We start from the raw sequence: 18,456 nt of genomic DNA, 5'->3' as shown, positions 1-18,456 counted from the left end.
AATTGCAACCAGCACTGCCTGCCATGAAAGAGTGCCCCCCTGGCGCGTCCCTGTATCACAGCGCCCCCTAGCAGTGCAGTCGGCATTGCAAGCAGCACTGCCTGCCAGGAGACAGTGCCCCCTAGCAGCACAGTGGGGCATTGCAACTAGCACTGACTGCCAGGGAGAGTGCCCACTGGCCTGGCCTTGCAGCACAGTGCCCCCTAGCAATGCACTGGGGCATTGGCGCTATCACTGGCTGCAAGGGGACAGCGCCCCCTAGTGAGTCCCTACAGCACAGCGCCCCCCACCCCAGCACAGCCCTGCCTGCCAGAGGAGCGTGCCCTGTCCCACCCTGCCATCCCAGTGCTCCCAGGCCCAACCCTGTTACGAATGGGTGTCCCATGGCTTCAGTGCATGGTCCAGCCACTCGCTATGGAGGCCATGACGCTCACCACCTAGTCCAAGTTTCCATCTCTGACAGCGGTTGGAAGCGGTGCAGGAACAGGTGGGGGATAATTTCCCACATACACCCTGAGCCTAGTAAGCAAAGATCAGCTGAACCCCCAACTACCCCGCCCCTGCCTGCCCCAGCACAGGCACCACTCACTAAGTCAAGCCTTTGGCCTAGCCCTGCTCTTAGCCTCACTGACTGCCTGGAGCAGGGCGTTCCACCAGCTAATGGTGTGATGTAGCAAACCCTTCCCACTCTGCAGGTGGGACTTTACCCCACGCCTCCAGCTGGCCCCAACTTCCGGAGCCAAGCAGCTGTACATTTCCCTTTGGTATCTCATAGCCATCTAACCCAGCCCCACACACCCCATCAGCGCTGAGCCCTTGGGAGGCCACCCAGCTGATTCAGATTCAGCTTAGCAGCAGCGGCCAACATCTGTTTCTATGGGTGGTTCACATTTACACATGCCCTGGTGCACATCACAAAATTTATTCCGCCCCCTCCAGCCAGAAAAGATTAGCGGGAACCCTGCTCCCAACCTCGCTAAGGTAACAAGCCCTCACCTCTTCCATCTCTTCACACTGGGGAGCATTTCTAGGCACCCGAATCATCCGCCTCACCCCCTCCAAACCTCCTTAGCTCTGCGACTTTCGGCAGCGGTGACCTGTGCAGCACATGGCATCGGGCTGAGACTGCAGTTGACTGACATGAAGTCACTGTCACAGCCAGGCCATTCTCCTCCATCTGGTTGTGTGTTGAACAGAGCCCTCCTTGTGTCTGCAAAAACATCTGGCAGAGCTCAAATTCCTCCCCCTGCCCGCAACAGCCCCTGACTTCCAGCACCCAGCACGCCATGGGACTCCCTCACTACAGCCCAACTGATGCCAGGCCCGGGGTGTGCACTGGTCAATGCTTGGTCAGTGTCAGCATGATGACCTGTCTACCAGAGCCCAGGCAGAGCTGGCTCTAATCCTTTGGTGGCATGGAACCAACCAGGCTGATCCTGTGCCCCGATTCTAGCCTGTAGGGCAAGAAAAGCCCTGATCCTTTGCTGTCACCTCCTGGGAGCCCTGAGAGAGATGGGCTATCGCACGGGCAGAGCCAGATCCCCTAAACACAATCACCACTGGGCCTCATATTTGCCTTTTTATTTCCTCTGAAACATACGAGCAGAATAAATTAAATTCTATTGCTGGTGGCAGAGCACCAGCCATAGAGGGGGGCAGATACAGCAGAGTTTACAAGAGCAGCAGGGCAGGGGCCTGTGCCCAGCTTGGCCCTTCTCACACCTGGTGTGGGGTCAGGGGAGGCGGGGGTGGGCTGCAGCAATGTCACTGCAAGGCGGCCAGCTGGTTGCCCGGGGTGCTGGAGCTGGGCTGATTTCAAGCACCCCTCTTCAAGGAGCCGCAACCAGCTTCAGAACCCGCTGTGGGGTCCAACCCACTCTTAGGACCATTTGTGGACAAGGGCATTTGCACTTTTCCAAGTAAGAGACAAATCAGAGCACCTGAGAAATATACACCCAGCAGCCAAGCGGCCTGGACGCCTCCCAGAACCTCGTTTCACTGGTGTGGGGTGGGACCCACAGAACCAGATGCAGTGGGCTAGCTTATAAAAATAGGGCAGAAGAACCACCATGGACATCCTGGCGTGTACAGCTAGAGCGTATCTTGGTATGGGGCCACAAGAAGGGAGGGGAAACTTTACCATCACTCTTTGGGCAAACAGGAGATGTTGTAGAAGAGAAAGAAACGTTATCGACACTCTGTGTTGGCAGACAGGAGGTCCTACAGGAATACGTAAGAACAGCCATACCAGGGCAGACCAAACATCCATCTAGCCCCAGCAGCCTGTCTGCCAACACCAGCCAATGGCAGGTACCCCCGAAGAAATGAACGGAACCCACCATAACAAAGTGATCGTCCCTGTCACTCACCCCCAGCTTCTGACAAACAGGTGTGGGACACCCTCCCAGCCTGTCCTGGCTCATAGCCACCAGGGGATCTATCCTCCCTGAATTGCTCTAGCTCTTGTTTAAAACCTGTCACAGTCTTGGCTTCACAACATCCTCTGGCAAAGAGTTCCACGGCTTGAGCGTGTGTTGTGTGAAGAAACACTTCCTTTTGGTTTGCATTAAAGCTGTTTTAAATATCGAAAGGCAACTTGCTCGACCACCCAGGGTGGACCCAGGAAAGATGCCCTAGCATGCAGCGGAGACTCCAAGCCTTCACTTATTTGCCAATGTGGAGGTGTCATCAGGACGGGGGAGTTGTGATTCAAACCCAGGACCTGGCAGTTTCCCCATCTAGAACATGGGGGAGGGGGACTTCTGATAGCTACCCACCACCGTTCGACAGAGGAAAGTGCTTAGGTCAATGCTAGAAAGGATTATGCCAAAGGCACTGGCCCTGCACTCTTCCCAAGGGGGAGCTCTGCAGGGGAAGGGTGCACCCCGATCTTTGGTTTGCTAGTTACAGGCATAGAACTTTATAAGGTTCCCTGAAAAAATATATAGATATCTCTCTCCCTCTCTCCCTCTCTCTAGATATATATATATAAAAACTATTAGAAATTCGACGCAGCTCGGCTATTTCCATGGCTCCCGCGTATCGAAACCTACAAGTGTTTCTTTTTCCTGCTCTTAGTGTCTCATCCCATCTGTTCGGCAAGCGTCTGATGAGCGGATCTGGCATTTTGTTCCATGGCACCCACGCTCCCCATCTCCCGTTCCCCAGCCCCCCCCTATGCCGCAGTGTCGTCAGTGCCCAAGACGCCGTTGAGGGCCACACCAGCTTGGAGTTTGACTTGGGCGCCTTCCGCCAGGTCCGGGCTCTCTGCCGCCGCCGCCTGGGCCCGGAGCAGGGTGCACCGGAAGTAGCAGAGGTAGAAGGGCAGCAGAAAGCCCAGGAAGGAGAAGACCAGGAGGCCGAAGTTGACCTGGGGAGGGGATGTGAGGCAAGTGGGAGAGATGTGGGGGGGGAGAAAATCGGTGATTTCATCTCACAGCTGAGCTACCCACTCAGTGATTCAGCCACCAAAATATGTTCCTTCACCCCTGTATTAGCTGCATGGCATGCGGGGAAAGGGGGCCCGCTCCCCAGTCCTGCGCGCCTCCCCCCGGTGGGAAAGGAGCTCAGAGTCCAGCCCTTCTTTGTGCCGTCTTGGAGTTGGACGCAGGCACCTGCCCCCCCCAGGCAGCCAGGAGTGGGGGCCGGTGCTCCCAAGACAGGAACAGGGTCCCACGCCCCACCTCCCCGCCCAGCCTGCCTGTCCATCCTGGAGCCACCCCGGAGGCAAAACGCAACCCCCTCCCCAGCCCCTTGCCCTCTTCCTGAGCCAGCCTGCGCCCTTCCCAGCCTGCCAGAACAGGTGCCCTTTCTCCAGGGGTAGGAGGTCCCAGCGCCGACTTCTGGGGTGGTGGGAGGAGCCTGTGTCTAGGCCCACCCCTCAGCACTCCAGTGGCAGCTAAGGCCCTACCCCAGGGCACAGGGCAACCTCCGGTCTAACAGAGCTGGCACCTCTGCCGCCCCCACTGCACAGCCAGGGGAGGGGGCACCAGGTCCCAGATTCACCCCCACTCCCCTGGGTGGATCTTCCCCAGAGCAGGAGGGAGCCTACACCCCAGGGGCGGAGACAGGCCCTGGTATTGCCCCGCCCCTTTCCCATGCGGGGTGAGGGCTCCCCCAGCCGGATTGCAGGGCCCCCCGTCCCTGCGCTTACCCAGAAGGGGTCCCCGTTGAGGGGCCCCAGCACAACCATGAAAAGTGGCTGCTGCAGCAGGGCGAACACAGCGCTGATCAGTGACTGCAGGCCGGTCAGAGTGCCAAAGTGGTTGGATGGGTACCTGCCAACCAAAGGCCCAGCGGCCAGTGAGGGCTTGGCCTCCCCCGCCCCCCGACCCCAGTATCCCTCCCACTCTGGGTAACCAGGGCCCACCCCCAAAGCCCTAGGAGGGCCCCTCCCCCATTCAGCAACCCCCAAACCTCTCCCACAGCCCCAGCAGACAGGGGGACGAGTGGGACCAAGGGGGCAACCCCCCCATCTCCTCTCCTGCCTGCCCCACATCCCAGCAGGTTAGCGCCCCCCAGCTGGTCAGTAAGAGGGATGGGGACAGCTGGGCTTGAGCGCCCAGGAAGATCAGGGCGGGGGCCAGACAGGTCCCCAGCTGGGGGTCGGGCTGCTGTGGGCATCCCTGGCCAGCCCCCCAGCTCCGGGTGTGACGGGCTCCCCGGGAGGGTGGGAACTCACACGGCGGCATAGAGACTCCCGCAGGCAGAGTGGAAAAAGCCTCGCACCATGGTGTGAAGGACAAAGGTCAAAAACTGCAGCGAAAGAGAGATGGGGGGTCAGAATGGGGGTGCCAGGGGGTCAGAATGGAGGGTCGGGGGGGTCAGAATGGGGGATGTTGGGGGGGATCAGCAGCAGACAAGGAACCGTCAAAGCACCCTGGGGCCAGAGGGGGAGGACGGGAGAGGCGCCAGCTCCGTGGGGCAGGGGGATACCTGCAGAGGTAGGTTGTTGATGAGGCAGGTGACCCCGAAGCCCACCAGCAGCAGGTTGGTGAAGGTGAAGGCCCGGATGGCATTGGTGAGCTTCTGGATCTTGCGATACCGGGGCCGGGTGGACGACAGCTCAGCCCCAGCCCTGGGAGCAACAGGAGGAAGTAACCAGGTAGCTCAGCAGGGGCTGTGCCCCGGACACCAGAAGTCACCCCAGCCCCTCCCAGTGGGGTCCCCGCCCCAGAACTCGCCCCCAGCCCCTCCCAGCGGGGTCCCCGCCCCAGAACTCGCCCCCAGCCCCTCCCAGCGGGGTCCCCGCCCCAGAACTCGCCCCCCACCCCTTCCAGCGGGGTCCCCACCCCAGAACTCACCCCCAGCCCCTCCCAGTGGGGTCCCCGCCCCAGAACTTGCCCCCAGCCCCTCCCAGCGGTGCCCCCGCCCCAGCACACCCTCTCACCCAGCCACAGCGGTGGCACCAGCGCCCTGCGGCCCATCCACGCAGTCCTTCATGTGCCAGTCCATCACGTAGCCGATGAAGGGACAGGTGAGGAGGCAGAGCAGCTGCATGACCCCGAAGATGGAGGCGTAGAACCCCACTGTCCGGCGGGGAGAGGATGAGGGCCCAGTGACAGCCCCACCGCGGGGAGACCCCAGACCCTGTCCCCTTTGGGGCAGAGCCCCCTGTGCCCCGTTCCAACCCCAGCTGCCCCTCAGGGAGGCCACCCTTCTGCCCACCCCCTTCCCTACCAAGGGCACCCCACACCCAGACCCCCACTTCTGCCTCCTAGGCAGGGACCCTGCCCCAGGCTCCACCCACAGAGTGATGGGGAGGGTTTGGGCCCCGACTCCCGCCCCCAGTCCCTTGGCAGCTCCATGCATGGCCAAGGCTGGCCAGGAATAGCCTCTGGACCGTTCCCACAGCTCTCCCTCCCCTCCCCGCCCGCCTGCCTAGCAGGGCTGGCGGCTGGGACCCCCACCGGCTCCTACCTGTGCTCTCCGCCTGCTCCATCAGCTCCTCCGGCACTGGGTTGGCAGGGGAGAGACAGACAGACAGGGATAACGGGCCTGGAGAAACGGTCCCATCCCCCACCCTGCCTGTGTCCCCACAGCACCTTCTCCCCACACCCTCCCTTCCCCCTGATGGCCTCTGCCTCCCCTCCCACCCCCTCACCCCACTCCCCAGACCCCCTTCCCCCCTCTGCTCTGCCCCAACCCCAGCTGCCCTCCTGTCATGAAGTGGTGATTTTCTAAGATAAGCGGATGTGTGCCTCAGTTTCCCTCTTGCTACTTGTGGCCACAAAAGGGTTACAAGTGGTTCTGAGGGCAGGTGCTGGGGCCCACAACCCTCTGGATCCTGGCTCTACATCCGCAGAGGGTCTGCAAAGCCCCGAGGAGGCCCTGGCAATCCTGGGGAGCCCCTGGCCAAGTGGGCAGCCAATGCAGCCCTCGGAGGATAGATGGAGCCGGCCAGGGGAGCGGGAGGGCAGGTCTGCCCCGAAAATCACACAGACACAGAGGGAAGGTGGCTCTGCAGCCAGGAGCCTGGCTGGCTCGGCCTCACCAGGCAGAGCTCACTGCCTTTAAGGACAAGTTGGGCCCTCAGCAAAGCAGGGCTGGGGAGAAACCAGGACGCAGCACATGCCCTGCAGATCCATGAGCCCAGCCCTGCCCCAGGGCCCTCTCCTTATGACCAAGTTGGAATTTTGGCACTGTGTTTACCTGACCTCTGTGTGCCTCAGTTTCCCTCTGCACTTCGCCCAGCTGTGGGCAAGCGTGCAAAGGGTTAACCAGCTGCTCTTGGGGCAGACGCACAGCCCTGGGGCTGGGGGGTGGGGTGTCCCATGACTGGCTGGTTTGGGCCGAAGGCTCCAAAAAGGCCCAGGGGAAACCGACCCCCATCAATGGAGAATCTGGGCAGAAAGCAGGAACCCCAATGGCCGGGTGGCTCACCCCCAGCCAGGAGGCGGGAGCTACTCCCCCGCCCTCGGCTGGGAGCAGCACACATCCCCAGCGGGAGAGGAGGCCGGTGGCCAGGCCTGGGGCTGCCAAGCAGCCTGATGGAAACAGAGGCAGTAACAGCTTGGCTGGCCGATTACCGCAGCACTGGCCAGGCCAGACTATGGCTCAACCTTTGCCTCTCTGGGCCACCCCCGAGGCCCTTCCGAGCCCGCAGCCCAGGCGGCTACTGGCACTGCAGGTGTCACAGACAGCCCAGCCCCCTGGGGGAGGGTACACGCCCCCAAGGGAGGCGGCTCGGCTGGCTTTGCTGCAGGGAGCCACAGAGACAGGCAGCGGGGCCCACAGACCTGCCCCTGGGGCTATGGGAGCTGGGCAGGGAGCAGAACCGGTGGCCCCATGCCAAGCCCCCCAGCCCTCACCGTGCTGGCCACCGCCAGTGACCTGGAACTCCAGCATCTTGTTCATGGCCGCCATGTAGAAGATGATGCGCAGCTGGGTCATGCCCATGGTGATCAGGCTCCAGAGGAAGATGGGGGAGCAGACGCTGCGTCGGAAGGGGGTGGAGCCTGCCGGCGAGGGAGGAGGCAACACCGTCAACACCAGACTCTCCCCACATCTCCTGCACCAAACTCAGTTGTACCCATCCCCGGCTCCAGGGGACCAGGCAGAGGTAGGGGGCTGGGACTCAGGACTTGGGGGTTCTGTCCCTGGGATGTAGCTGGGGGGCCGGGAGGGAGGCCTCCTGGTTCTAGCCCAGCTCTAGGAGGGCAGTGGGATCTAGTGGTTGGAGCAGGGGAGTGGCAGGGGTAGGAGCCCGGACGCCTGGGTTCTCTCCAGACTCAGGCCCAGTCCAGGAGCTGGTCTTGTTCCCAACGCTCCCCCCATCCCCGTCCCAGCCGCAGCTCACGCAGGCGGGCGGGACCCCGTGTGACTCCCCAGTGTCAGAGGCGCTGGCTGGGGGAGGCGCAGCTCCCCGCTCCCGCCAGCAGGTGGAGCCACGCGCCCGGGCAGCGCACAGCAGCTGCCTCATGCAAGAGGCAACCGGGCGTGCAGGGAGCAGCTGCTGGCCCGCAGCCCAGTTGGCCCCGCCCCCCAGGCGGGAGCCACGCCCACTCACGGCCCGTGTGGCCCCGCCCCCACCAGATCCCCGCCTGCGAGAGCCCTGCATAAGACCCTGCCCCCGGCCAGCAAGAGCCCAGCCCCACCCCCAGGGGAGTCCGACTCCCTGAGCCCCCACACACCTGGGTGGCCCTGACAGGCTTCCCGCCTTGGCAAAGCCCCGCCCCCATACACACCAACCTTCTTCCCCTGTACACCCCCAACCCCCACCTCCATACACCCCCATACCCCCCATAATCCCCAAAACCCCCACTCCCAACTCCACACACCCCCATACCCCACCCTGCCTCCATACACCCCAAACCCCCCTCCCCCTCCATAATTCCCAAAAACCCCACTCCCAACTCCATACACCTCCAAACCCCCATCCCCCCTCCTCCATACACCCCCAAACCCCCATCCCCCCTCCATAATCCCCAAAACCCCCACTCCCAACTCCATACACCCCCATACCCCACCCCTGCCTCCATACACCCCCAAACCCCCATCCCCCCTCCATAATCCCCAAAACCCCCACTCCCAACTCCATACACCCCCATACCCCACCCTGCCTCCATACACCCCAAACCCCCCTCCCCCTCCATAATTCCCAAAAACCCCACTCCCAACTCCATACACCTCCAAACCCCCATCCCCCCTCCTCCATACACCCCCAAACCCCCATCCCCCCTCCATAATCCCCAAAACCCCCACTCCCAACTCCATACACCCCCATACCCCACCCCTGCCTCCATACATCCCCAAACCCCCAACTAACTGCCTCCATACACCCCAAACCCCACTCCCACCTCCATACACCCCCAAACCCCCATACCCCCCATAATCCCCAAAACCCCCACTCCCAACTCCATACACCCCCATACCCCACCCTGCCTCCATACACCCCAAACCCCCCTCCCCCTCCATAATTCCCCAAAACCCCATTCCCAACTCCACACACCCCCATACCCCACCCTGCCTCCATACACCCCAAACCCCCCTCCCCCTCCATAATTCCCCAAAACCCCACTCCCAACTCCATACACCCCCATACCCCACCCCTGCCTCCATACACCCCCATACCCCCAACCAACTGCCTCCATACACCCCAAACCCCCCTCCCCCTTCATAATCCCCAAAAACCCCACTCCCAACTCCATACACCTCCAAACCCCCATCCCCCACCTCCATACTCCCCCAAACCCCACAACCGACTGCCTCCATACCCCCCCAAACCCCCACCCCAACTCCACACACCCCCAAAGCCCCATTCCTCCGCCTCCATACACCCCCAAACCCCCATCCAGCCACCTACATACACCCCCAACCCCCCACCCCCATACACCCCAACCTTTCCTCACATGCACACCCTGGAGGCCCAGCAGCCCCCAAGCCTGCCCAGCCAGGGCACACCCAACCCAGCAGGGGGCCCTGCAGCAGGTCGCCCCCCCCGCACTCCCCCAGTACCCTGAGCCCCGTTTCTCTGCTCCCATGGGCGCTGGGGCTGCCCCAGGCTGGGTCCAGCTGGCACCCTGCGCCCAGGAGCCATGTAGCACTCACGCTCGGTGGGCATCGTGGCTCCCTGGCACAGGTCTTGTGTGGATGGGCAAAGCTCCTTGCCCTCCTGAGGACACAGCCCCTTCTGGCTCAGGCGCTGCCCCACGGTGGTGACGTGGGTATAGAAACGATCCCCCGTCACCTTGTGATCCAGCGCCAGCCCGCTCAGCTTGATCTTCTTCCTGACCCGGGCGAGGTGGGGTGAGAGAACTGGCACGCCCGCCGCCCCGCCCCCCCGGGCGACCTGCCGCTGCCCCCATGGGGACGACCTGCCCCTGCCCCCACTGGAGGAGACCTACTGCCTCCCCCACCCCCACCGGGGGAGACCTGCCACTGCCCCACCCCACCCCGCTGGGGGAGACCTGCCCCCGCCCCCGCTGGAGGAGACCTGCTGCCTCCCCCACCCCCACCGGGGGAGACCTGCCGCTGCCCCACCCCCACCCCGCTGGGGGAGACCTGCTGCCTCCCCCACCCCCACTGGGGGAGACCTGCCCCCGCCCTGCCCCCACCCCCACCGGGGGAGACCTGCCGCTGCCCCACCCCCACCCCGCTGGGGGAGACCTGCTGCCTCCCCCACCCCCACTGGGGGAGACCTGCCACTGCCCCACCCCCACCCCGCTGGGGGAGACCTGCTGCCTCCCCCACCCCCACTGGGGGAGACCTGCCCCCGCCCTGCCCCCACCCCCACCGGGGGAGACCTGCCGCTGCCCCACCCCCACCCCGCTGGGGGAGACCTGCTCCCGCCCCCGCCCCTGTTGGGGGAGTCCTGCTGCCTCCCCCACCCCCACTGGGGGAGACCTGCCCCTGCCCCTGCCCCACCCCCACCCCCACCCCCTCTGGGGGGGACCTGCTGCCTCCCTCACCCCCGCTGGGGGGGACCTGCTGCATCCCCCACCCGCACTGGGGGAGACCTGCCACGGCCCCCCTGAGTAGGAGAGGCTGAAGCTGAAGTAACAAGTTGCTCCCCACACAACCCCGGCTCCCGCTCTCACGTGTAGCTGGTTTCCTCCGGCGCCGGGAAGGCCTCCTTGGGCCAGTTGACCAGGCAGTTGAGGAAGATGAGGCAGGCCAGGCCCGACCAGGCCAGCATGATGGCGATGAAGGAGATGCCGGCGTCATAGATCAGCTGGGAGCAGGGGGACAGGAGTTTAGGGGGCAGGTGCTGGTGCGGGGAGGGCCTGGCTGGCGTCTTGGTCACCCCCGCACCCCTGGGAAGCTGAGACCTCGCTGTGTACCCCTCCCCCAACACAGCCCAGGGCACTGCTCATCCAGGGCAAGATGGGGCCGCCCCGCACCGAGACCCCCCTCCACCTGCCCTACCTTGACTGCGGGGAAGGTGACGGCCGAGGAGGCGTAGGAGCCGATCATCAGCGCCATGAAGGTGGAGCGCAGGTTCCCGAACATGTTGGGCAGCTGGGGAGGACGTGGGGAGAGATATGTGGGGAGGGGGAGCAGCCTGGGTGCCAGGAAAGCCCCCACCCTGATTTCTTCCCCCTATGCTGCTTCTCCCTGCTGCAGCCCCCTCCCCACAGCGCTGGGGGGGGCCCAGATCCACCCAGGTTTGGGGGGCGATGCTGCCCTTTGAGCCCGGGGGAGGGGTCTCAGCTGGGGCCAGGCCAACGGGGGGCCAGCTGGGGAGGGGCTCATGCAAACAGGTGCCTGACAGGACAAGGGGCAGGTCGCAGCTTCAGCCCAGCTCTGGAGCAGGGTGGGGGTCCCCTGAGGAGGGGATCGGAGCTGTTCCTCCCCTCCCCCAGCGGGCTGCAGGGCACCTTGGTTTGGCAAACAGGCCAGCACATGGACTCCAGCATGCGTCCTCCCCGGAGCCCTGGGGCAGGGGGTGTGACCCGCATCCTGCCTGCCTATTGGCTACTCAGCTACCTGCCCCGGTCACGGGACAACTGGCAGGTTTGGGGGGCAGGGGCCTGTGTCCCTGCCCAGAAGCGAGGGGAGGGGAGGGGTGGGTGGAAAGCTCTCATCCCCAGCCAGGCAGAGCCGTTCTGCTCCCCTCCACCCTGCCCCACAGGGCCCTTGCCAGCCCCTTGCCAAGGTCACCAGCAGCTTGGTCCCCAGGCTCGCTGGCAGCTCTCCCAGCCCACACACTGAGCCCAGCACGTGCTCAGACGCTGTCCCAGAGAGACGGGGGCGTGCAGGCCCCCGGCCAGCCCTGTGCCCGGCATGGGGCCACAGCCCCCGAGAACACCCCCTGCCCAACGGCCAGCCAGCTCAGTGGGAAATCTGCAGCAACGTCCCCCTGCCTGCGTGCCCTGCTGCCAGCCCCCGCCCCTGCCGGCCCACGTGGGCGCACAGGGCCCTCCATGCCAGGCTCAGAGCGTGGCCCCATCCCCGCCCCACATGGCAACCAGCCCCATTGTGCCCCGCCCATATGTACAGTTAGGGCCAAGCAGAGGCAGCAGGGGGCAGATGACTCAGTGCTCGGCGCGGGGCCAAGGAAGGCGGGAGGGGAAGGTGCCCAGCTGTGGGAGACGGAGAGAGAAGGCACAGAGCCACCTGGCAATGGGCACTGCTCCCCATGGGGTCCAGGCTGGGCCTCCTGAGAGCTGGGTGCAGTGTCAGGCCCCATGATGTGGGGCGGGAGCAGCTGAGTGAGCTAGGATGCCCCCACCTTCCTTAGCGGGGCGGGACCCCCCAAAGGGGCAGGGGAGCCCAGCCATCTGCCAGGCCTGGCAGCACTCAGCCCCCGTCCTGCAGCCAGGGAAGGATGTGTGGGTCAGGGAGGGCTAGCCACTCCCCACCGGGGCTGGCCCTCATGGGGAGCACTAGTTACTACTTCCAGCACCCAGGGGGACGTGTCTCCTTCTTCCCACCCCAGTAACAAGGGGGCCAGCCGGTGGGGCTGCTGTCGTGTCCTGGTCAGGCTGCTGCCCCCTGGGCACCCAGCTCTGGGTTCAGGCCCCCCATGCCGAGCCACGTCCCCTCTGGGCACCCAAAGGAGAGTCGGGTCTTGGGACCAAAGACCTTTTGCGGCCCTGGGGAGGGCTGGTATGGTAATCCCACGCACCCCACTGCCCCAGCCAGGCCAGGATAGGGGAACAGGTCTCCCTGCTGCCCACAGAGACAAGCCGAGCCCCACCCCCCCCACTGCCCCAGCTAGTTCTAGCCCCGCCTTGGGCATTGGGCATGGGCCCACACTCACTGTCAGGGAGGTGAATGTCAGGCAGATGCCGCCAAAGCCGTTCAGGGACAGGCCAAGGAAAATCAGTGGGGAGAGAACTGGGGGGAAAGAACAGGAGAGCGGATGAGTCTGGGCCGGGGGGACAGGAGAGTAGAGAAGTGTGGGGCTGGGGAGACAGGACAGCAGAGGACAGCAGTGGGGTGAGAAGTGGGTTGGGGGACAGGACAGCGAAGGGCTGTGGGTGTGAGGAGACAGAAGAATGGAGGGGGGTTAGGGTTGGGGGGACAGGAGAGGGGAGGGGTGTGGGGCAGACAGGAGAGCAGAGGGGTGTGAGGCTCAGGGGACAGGAGAGGGGAAGGGTGTAGGGGCAGGAGAGGGGAAGGGTGTGGGGCTCGGGGGACAGGAGAGGGGAGGGGTGTGGGGCGGACAGGAGAGGGGAAGAGTGTGGAGCCTGGGGGACAGGAGAGGGGAGGGGTGTTGGGGGATTCAGGAGAGTGGAGGGGTGTGGGGCTCGGGGGTTCAGGAGAGCAGGGGGTGTGGGGGACAGGAGAGCGGAGGGGTGTGGGGCTCGGGGTTCAGGAGAGCGGAGGGGTGTGGGGGACAGGAGAGCGGAGGGGTGTGGGGCTCGGGGGTTCAGGAGAGCGGAGGGGTGTGGGGGACAGGAAAGCGGAGGGGTGTGGGGCTCGGGGGTTCAGGAGAGCAGAGGGGTGTGGGGGACAGGAGAGCGGAGGGGTGTGGGGCTCGGGGGTTCAGGAGAGCAGGGGGTGTGGGGGACAGGAGAGCGGAGGGGTGTGGGGCTCGGGGTTCAGGAGAGCGGAGGGGTGTGGGGGACAGGAGAGCGGAGGGGTGTGGGGCTCGGGGGTTCAGGAAAGCGGAGGGGTGTGGGGGACAGGAAAGCGGAGGGGTGTGGGGCTCGGGGGTTCAGGAGAGCAGAGGGGTGTGGGGGACAGGAGAGCGGAGGGGTGTGGGGCTCGGGGGTTCAGGAGAGAGGAGGGGTGTGGGGGACAGGAGAGCGGAGGGGTGTGGGGCTCGGGGGTTCAGGAGAGAGGAGGGGTGTGGGGGACAGGAGAGCAGAGGGGTGTGGGGCTCGGGGGTTCAGGAGAGAGGAGGGGTGTGGGGGACAGGAGAGCAGAGGGGTGTGGGGCTCGGGGGTTCAGGAGAGCGGAGGGGTGTGGGGCTCGGGGGTTCAGGAGAGCGGAGGGGTGTGGGGGACAGGAGACCAGAGGGGTGTGGGGCTTGGGGACACCAGCGCATGGAAGGGGCACTGGAGGGCTGGATCAGTGGAGGTTTGTCAGGGGAGCAGGACAGGGGGCTGAGGACCCTGTGGGTGCCGTGGGCTGGGGAGGGGCCCTCCCCGGGGAGGGGCCCTCCCCTCACCTCCCCTCACCTCCCCTCACCTGGGGGGTCGTAGGCAGCCAGGGCCATCAGCGCGCAGGAGACAGCGAAGCTGAAACTACAGGGGCACAGGACAGCCATGAGAGCAGCCAAGGGGCCCCAGACCCCAGCACCCCCCATGGGCCTTTCCCCCACCTGGGGTGCCCCCATCAGCCTCTCCCCCAGGGCCCTCACCACCTGGCCCCTCCTACAGCCCCCACCCTGGGATGCCGCCCGTGGATGGCCGCCTCCCCCAGCCACTCCTCCCATCCTGGGACCCAGGCCTCCTCCCCAAGGGCTGCCCCCACAAGCCCCCACTCACATGTCCATGGCCCCTCCCTCCCTGCCCCCCAGCCAGGGCCCCCCCCCCACCTGCCGAGGAGACGGAGGGGCCGGGGCCCCAGGCGGTCCATGAGCACCCCCAGGGGCAGGGTGGCAGCGCTGAGCAGGAAGGAGCCGATGGTGAAGCCCAGATTCAGCATCTCCTCCTGCTCCACGCAGCTGGGCCAGTGGTGGGGGTGGAGTTCCCAGGCCGAGCCATTGGTCCCATTCTCACCTAGGGACATTTGCAACATCAGCCCCAGCCTGACGCAGCCTCTCACCCCTTGGCTGACCCACAAGGGGCAAGGAGGGCTTGTTGGGGAGCAGGGGTCCCATGGGGGGGCTGAGAGGGGCCCCTGGGGGAATGGGACAATGGGGGAGCAGGGGAAGGCTTGGGGATCCCTTGCGGGGCAGGAGGCATGGGGGGATGGAAGGCAGCTGGATCCCACTGGGGGGCAGAGGTGAGGCAGAGAGACCCAGGCCCTGCCAGACCCATCCACCTTACAGGGTCTGCCCCACTCACCTGGGACAGGGGGCCAGAGCCAGCTCAGCTAGCCTGAGGAGGAGCCCCGCTCTGAGGGGCCTCTGGCAGGGGCGGGACCTCACCCACATGGCCATGGGCCCTCCCTCCATGCCCCCCAGCCAGGGCAAAACACACCCCCCCCATTCCCACACCTTCCCAGCTCCCCATGGCTCCACCCTCTTCATCTCAACTCCGCCCCCTCCCATCTCAGGCTCCACCCCCCCTTGCTTGGCCTTGCCCCTCTTCATCTCAGTTCCTCCCCTAGTTGGGCAACTTCCTACTTCTTCCCTTTGTCCTCCTCTCCTCATATTATCCCCCCCACTCCTCTGGCTTGGCCGCCCCACTTTCTCCTCCCCTCTTCCCTCCCCAGCCTGGCCCCTCCCATTTTCTTTTGGTCCCTCCCCTTTTGTGTTTGGCCCCTCCCCTTTCTCTGTGACCCTCCCTTCTTTGCCTTAGTCCCTCCCGCTCTCTCTGTGCCCAGCTCTTCTTTCAACCCCACCCACCTTCCCTGGGCTCCCTGGGCCCCTCCCCTCTCACCTGTGCACAGGTAGGAGTAGAAGCCCTCCTGTTTGAGCATGATAAGCAGAGAGCCCCAGCCCAGCAGCACAGCGGAGAAGAACAGGTTCTCCAGCACAGCAGTGCATGCCATCCACCAGCGCCGGCGGTACGCCTGCTGCAGCCTCAGCACCATCCTGGCTCCGCAGGGGCCACAGGCTGGGGACACAGAGGAACTGGTTCATTCTTTGCCCTGCTCCTCTCCTGCTTGACTCCTCCCCCTTTCTCCCCTTGCCCCACCCCTCTCCTGGTTGGCCCCTCCCACTTTCTCCACTTGCCCCTCCCCTTTCCTGCTTGACCTCACCCCCTTTCTCCCCTTGTCCCTCCCCTCTCCTGCTTGGCCCCTCCCACTTTCTCCACTTGCTCCTCCCCTCTCTGAACAAGCAGCAGAGCAAAGGAAGCCGGTGTTGGGGGGACCTGGTCTGGTTTAACCTCTGTTGCACCAATCTGGGCAAGGGAGTAAACAGCACAGAATGCACCCATCTTAGTGACTCACCTGGCCTCCCCTGTAGCATTTGAGCCCCTCTATCCCATTGTATTTACATACAGGCAGGCCAATTATCCCTGTTGTGCTGATGGGGAAACTGAGGCACAGAAAGGCCAAGCAACTTGTGTCAGGTCTGTAGCAGAGCAAGGAACAAAACATAGGTCTAGCAAGCCCCACACTAGCAGCCCCTAACCACAAGGCCATCCTGCCTCCTACTGAAAGTCACAGGTGCTAGAAGCGAGGCCAGGGAAATCCCTGAGGGTGCAGGGCTAACCCACCTGGGCAGGAGATGGAAACCAGCTGGTTCTGTAGCTCTGTGCTGGCTCAGCCGGGTGTGCAGGCTAGCTGTAGCTGTGCTGGCTGCTGGGGCAGCGAGCAGGGTCACCTCACCCCCAGGTCTCTCGTTTGGACAGTCACTCAGGGCAGCAGGTCAGGCGGGATGGTCACAGGAGGCCACTCTGGCCTTGGGAGCTGTGAGGCTCTGAAACACCGGCACAGATGTCACTCGGGAAGCCATTTGGAGCAACAGAGGGGGCGCTCTGGGGTGTTGGGGAGGTGCTGGGAACCTACCAGGCCTGGGGGTGCCGAGAGTGAGGGGACTGGAAACCACCAGGCCAGGGGACGTTGGGGACCAGGCCAGGGGATGTTGGGGGAGGCTGGGAACTGCCAGGCCCAGGAGTGCCAGGGGAGGGGGGATGCTGGAAACTGCCAGGCCCAGGGTGCTGGGCTCAGATTAAGCCCTGGGGAAAGAGACAACCAATCCTGCTGGAGCAACTAGCTCCCAGAGCCATCTGGGGGCAGAGCCAGTGCAAGCGACCGGGTGGGGGAGCAAGGCAGCACCCCCAGACATGTGGCTCCTCTTGGGAAGCTGGAGCACCCCAGGGCTGGAAACCAGGCCAGACAGACCCCACCGGGGGACCCATTCCAAGGGGAGCCGAATGGTTCGGGACTCCGGGGAGCTCACAGCCTCCAAAGCCAGAGGAATTTTGGGGGGGAAATGGCTTCAGGGGGGAATGGCCCCAGGAGAGGGCCCGGGGCCCCGTCACTGCGCCCCCAGGGACATCCACAGGTGCAGCACCCCCCCCCGTCACTGCCTCCCCCAGCACCCCGGGATGGCTGGATCCTGTCAAAGAGTTGTGCCCCGGGGAAGGATCAGCCCCTAAACCCGCCTGCCCAGGCCCCCGGCAGGGGCAGAGGTGCTGGGCCTCCCCCAGCTGCCAGGAGCTCCCTGACAGCTCTCCGGGGTTCTCCGGGTCCCGGGTACCCCCTGCTGGGCCCCCTCCAGCAGCCCAGTTCTCTAAGCCCCGCCGGCCCCCAGCACCCCCGCGAGCCCCCCCGTCTCCTGCTGGCCCAGCACCGCCCCCCGCCAGTCAGTACCAGGCCCGGCTGCCCTGCCACGTGGACCGCCCCAGGGCGGCTGTGCCCTAGCCACGCACGTAGGACACACTCCGCTCCCCCCCCCCCACGCCCCGCCTGCGCCCCCCCCGCCAGCGCCCCCCTCGCCCACACGTACCCTGCTGGGGAAGGGATTGGGTCCGGGGGCTCCGCTCCGCGAGCACAGGCCAAGGAGGGGTCGGGCGAGCTCCGGCTGCAGCCCCCGGCCGGAGGGGGTTGGGGTTCTCCCGCCGCGGGAGTCCAGGGCGCTGGGGTGTGGGTGTGTGTGGGTGTGGGTGTGCGTGTGCGTGTGCAGGGCAGGAAGTGAAAGGAGCGTGTGTGGCTGCTTTATAAGGGCACCAACTGTGTGTGCGCGCGAGGGAGAGAGCAGGAGGGGGACACGTCCAATAAGGAACTAGATAGGCGAGAAAGCAAGAAAGAAAGAAGAGAGAGATAGTACAGAAAGAAAGAAAAAGAACAGACAGACAGGACAGGACAGAAAGAAAGAAAAGAGGAGGTTGTCAGAAAGAAAAAGAAAGAGGAGGTAGACAGACAGATAGGACCGAAAGAAAGCAAGACAGGACAGACAGACAGAAGAGATAGAAAGAAAAAGGAGCAGAATTTAAAACAAATGAAAAAGAAACCCAGGAGGGAAAGAGTGAGTGAAAAAGAATGAATTTCAGAAAAAAAAAACCAAGCAAAACTGAATGGGAGGAAGCGTGCTGATAAGTGCAAAGTAACACAGGTTGGAAACATAATTCCAATTCTACATGCAAAATGAGGGGACTGAGGTAGTTGTTACTCAGAAAAGAGGCGGAGCAGAAAATATCTGCTCCCAGTGAACGGGCAGTCAAAAGGTTAACAGAATATTAGAACCACTGGGAAAGGGACAGCTAGTAAAACAGTCCAACCAGGTCTGCCCACACTTGGAATCCTACCCGCGGGTTTGTTGCCCCATCTCAAAAAGCTACATTAGTGCTGGAAAAAGTTCGGAGAAGGGCAGCAAAAATAATCAGGGTGCAAACCAGCTTCCGTGTGAGGAGATTAAAAAGCCTGAAACGTCCCGTTAGAAAAGAGATGACTCAGGGAGAGGGACGTGAAAGAGGCGTGAGTCAGGAGTGGTGTGGAGAAACTGAAGCG

General features: G+C 64.0%; 1 protein-coding gene across 4 annotated transcripts; it reads right to left on the bottom strand.

Annotated features, from left to right (window-relative positions):
* Positions 1-1,566: 1,566 nt before the first annotated feature.
* SLC43A1 (solute carrier family 43 member 1) lies at positions 1,567-17,929 on the bottom strand. 4 transcript variants are annotated; one of them, XM_074998106.1, is made up of 16 exons: positions 17,456-17,927; positions 16,221-16,423; positions 15,438-15,614; positions 14,429-14,612; positions 14,080-14,135; positions 12,704-12,780; positions 10,867-10,959; positions 10,539-10,672; positions 9,550-9,728; positions 7,311-7,457; positions 5,920-5,955; positions 5,390-5,528; positions 4,936-5,077; positions 4,682-4,755; positions 4,154-4,277; positions 1,567-3,370 (listed from the first exon to the last, which is right to left on the bottom strand). In XM_074998106.1, exons 3-16 carry the CDS (start codon positions 15,589-15,591, stop codon positions 3,176-3,178), a joined length of 1,734 nt encoding a protein of 577 aa, XP_074854207.1. In that variant the 5' UTR covers positions 15,592-15,614; positions 16,221-16,423; positions 17,456-17,927; the 3' UTR covers positions 1,567-3,175. The 4 variants fall into 4 exon arrangements, with proteins under 4 accessions (XP_074854207.1, XP_074854209.1, XP_074854208.1 ...); XM_074998108.1 differs by lacking the exon at positions 17,456-17,927 and adding an exon at positions 17,320-17,334; XM_074998107.1 differs by lacking the exon at positions 17,456-17,927 and adding an exon at positions 16,513-16,651.
* Between the last annotated feature and the right edge of the window lie 527 nt (positions 17,930-18,456).

The sequence above is a fragment of the Carettochelys insculpta genome, chromosome 6 (genome assembly GCF_033958435.1).
Source record: "Carettochelys insculpta isolate YL-2023 chromosome 6, ASM3395843v1, whole genome shotgun sequence".
Lineage (NCBI taxonomy): Eukaryota > Metazoa > Chordata > Testudines > Carettochelyidae > Carettochelys > Carettochelys insculpta.
The sequence above is the reverse complement of the archived record's forward strand: the minus strand, read 5'-3'. Positions and strand labels throughout refer to the sequence as shown.

Bases quoted from the DNA above. Each gene is read 5' to 3' on its own strand.
- SLC43A1 (XM_074998106.1), bottom strand. From the start codon at position 15,591: ATGGTGCTGAGGCTGCAGCAGGCGTACCGCCGGCGCTGGTGGATGGCA. The intron at 14,136-14,428 runs GTGGGGGGGGGG...GTGCCCCTGTAG, and splicing joins CCCCTCCGTCTCCTCGGCAG to TTTCAGCTTCGCTGTCTCCT. The intron at 9,729-10,538 runs GTGAGAGCGGGA...CGCCCGGGTCAG, and splicing joins CCGGAGGAAACCAGCTACAC to GAAGAAGATCAAGCTGAGCG.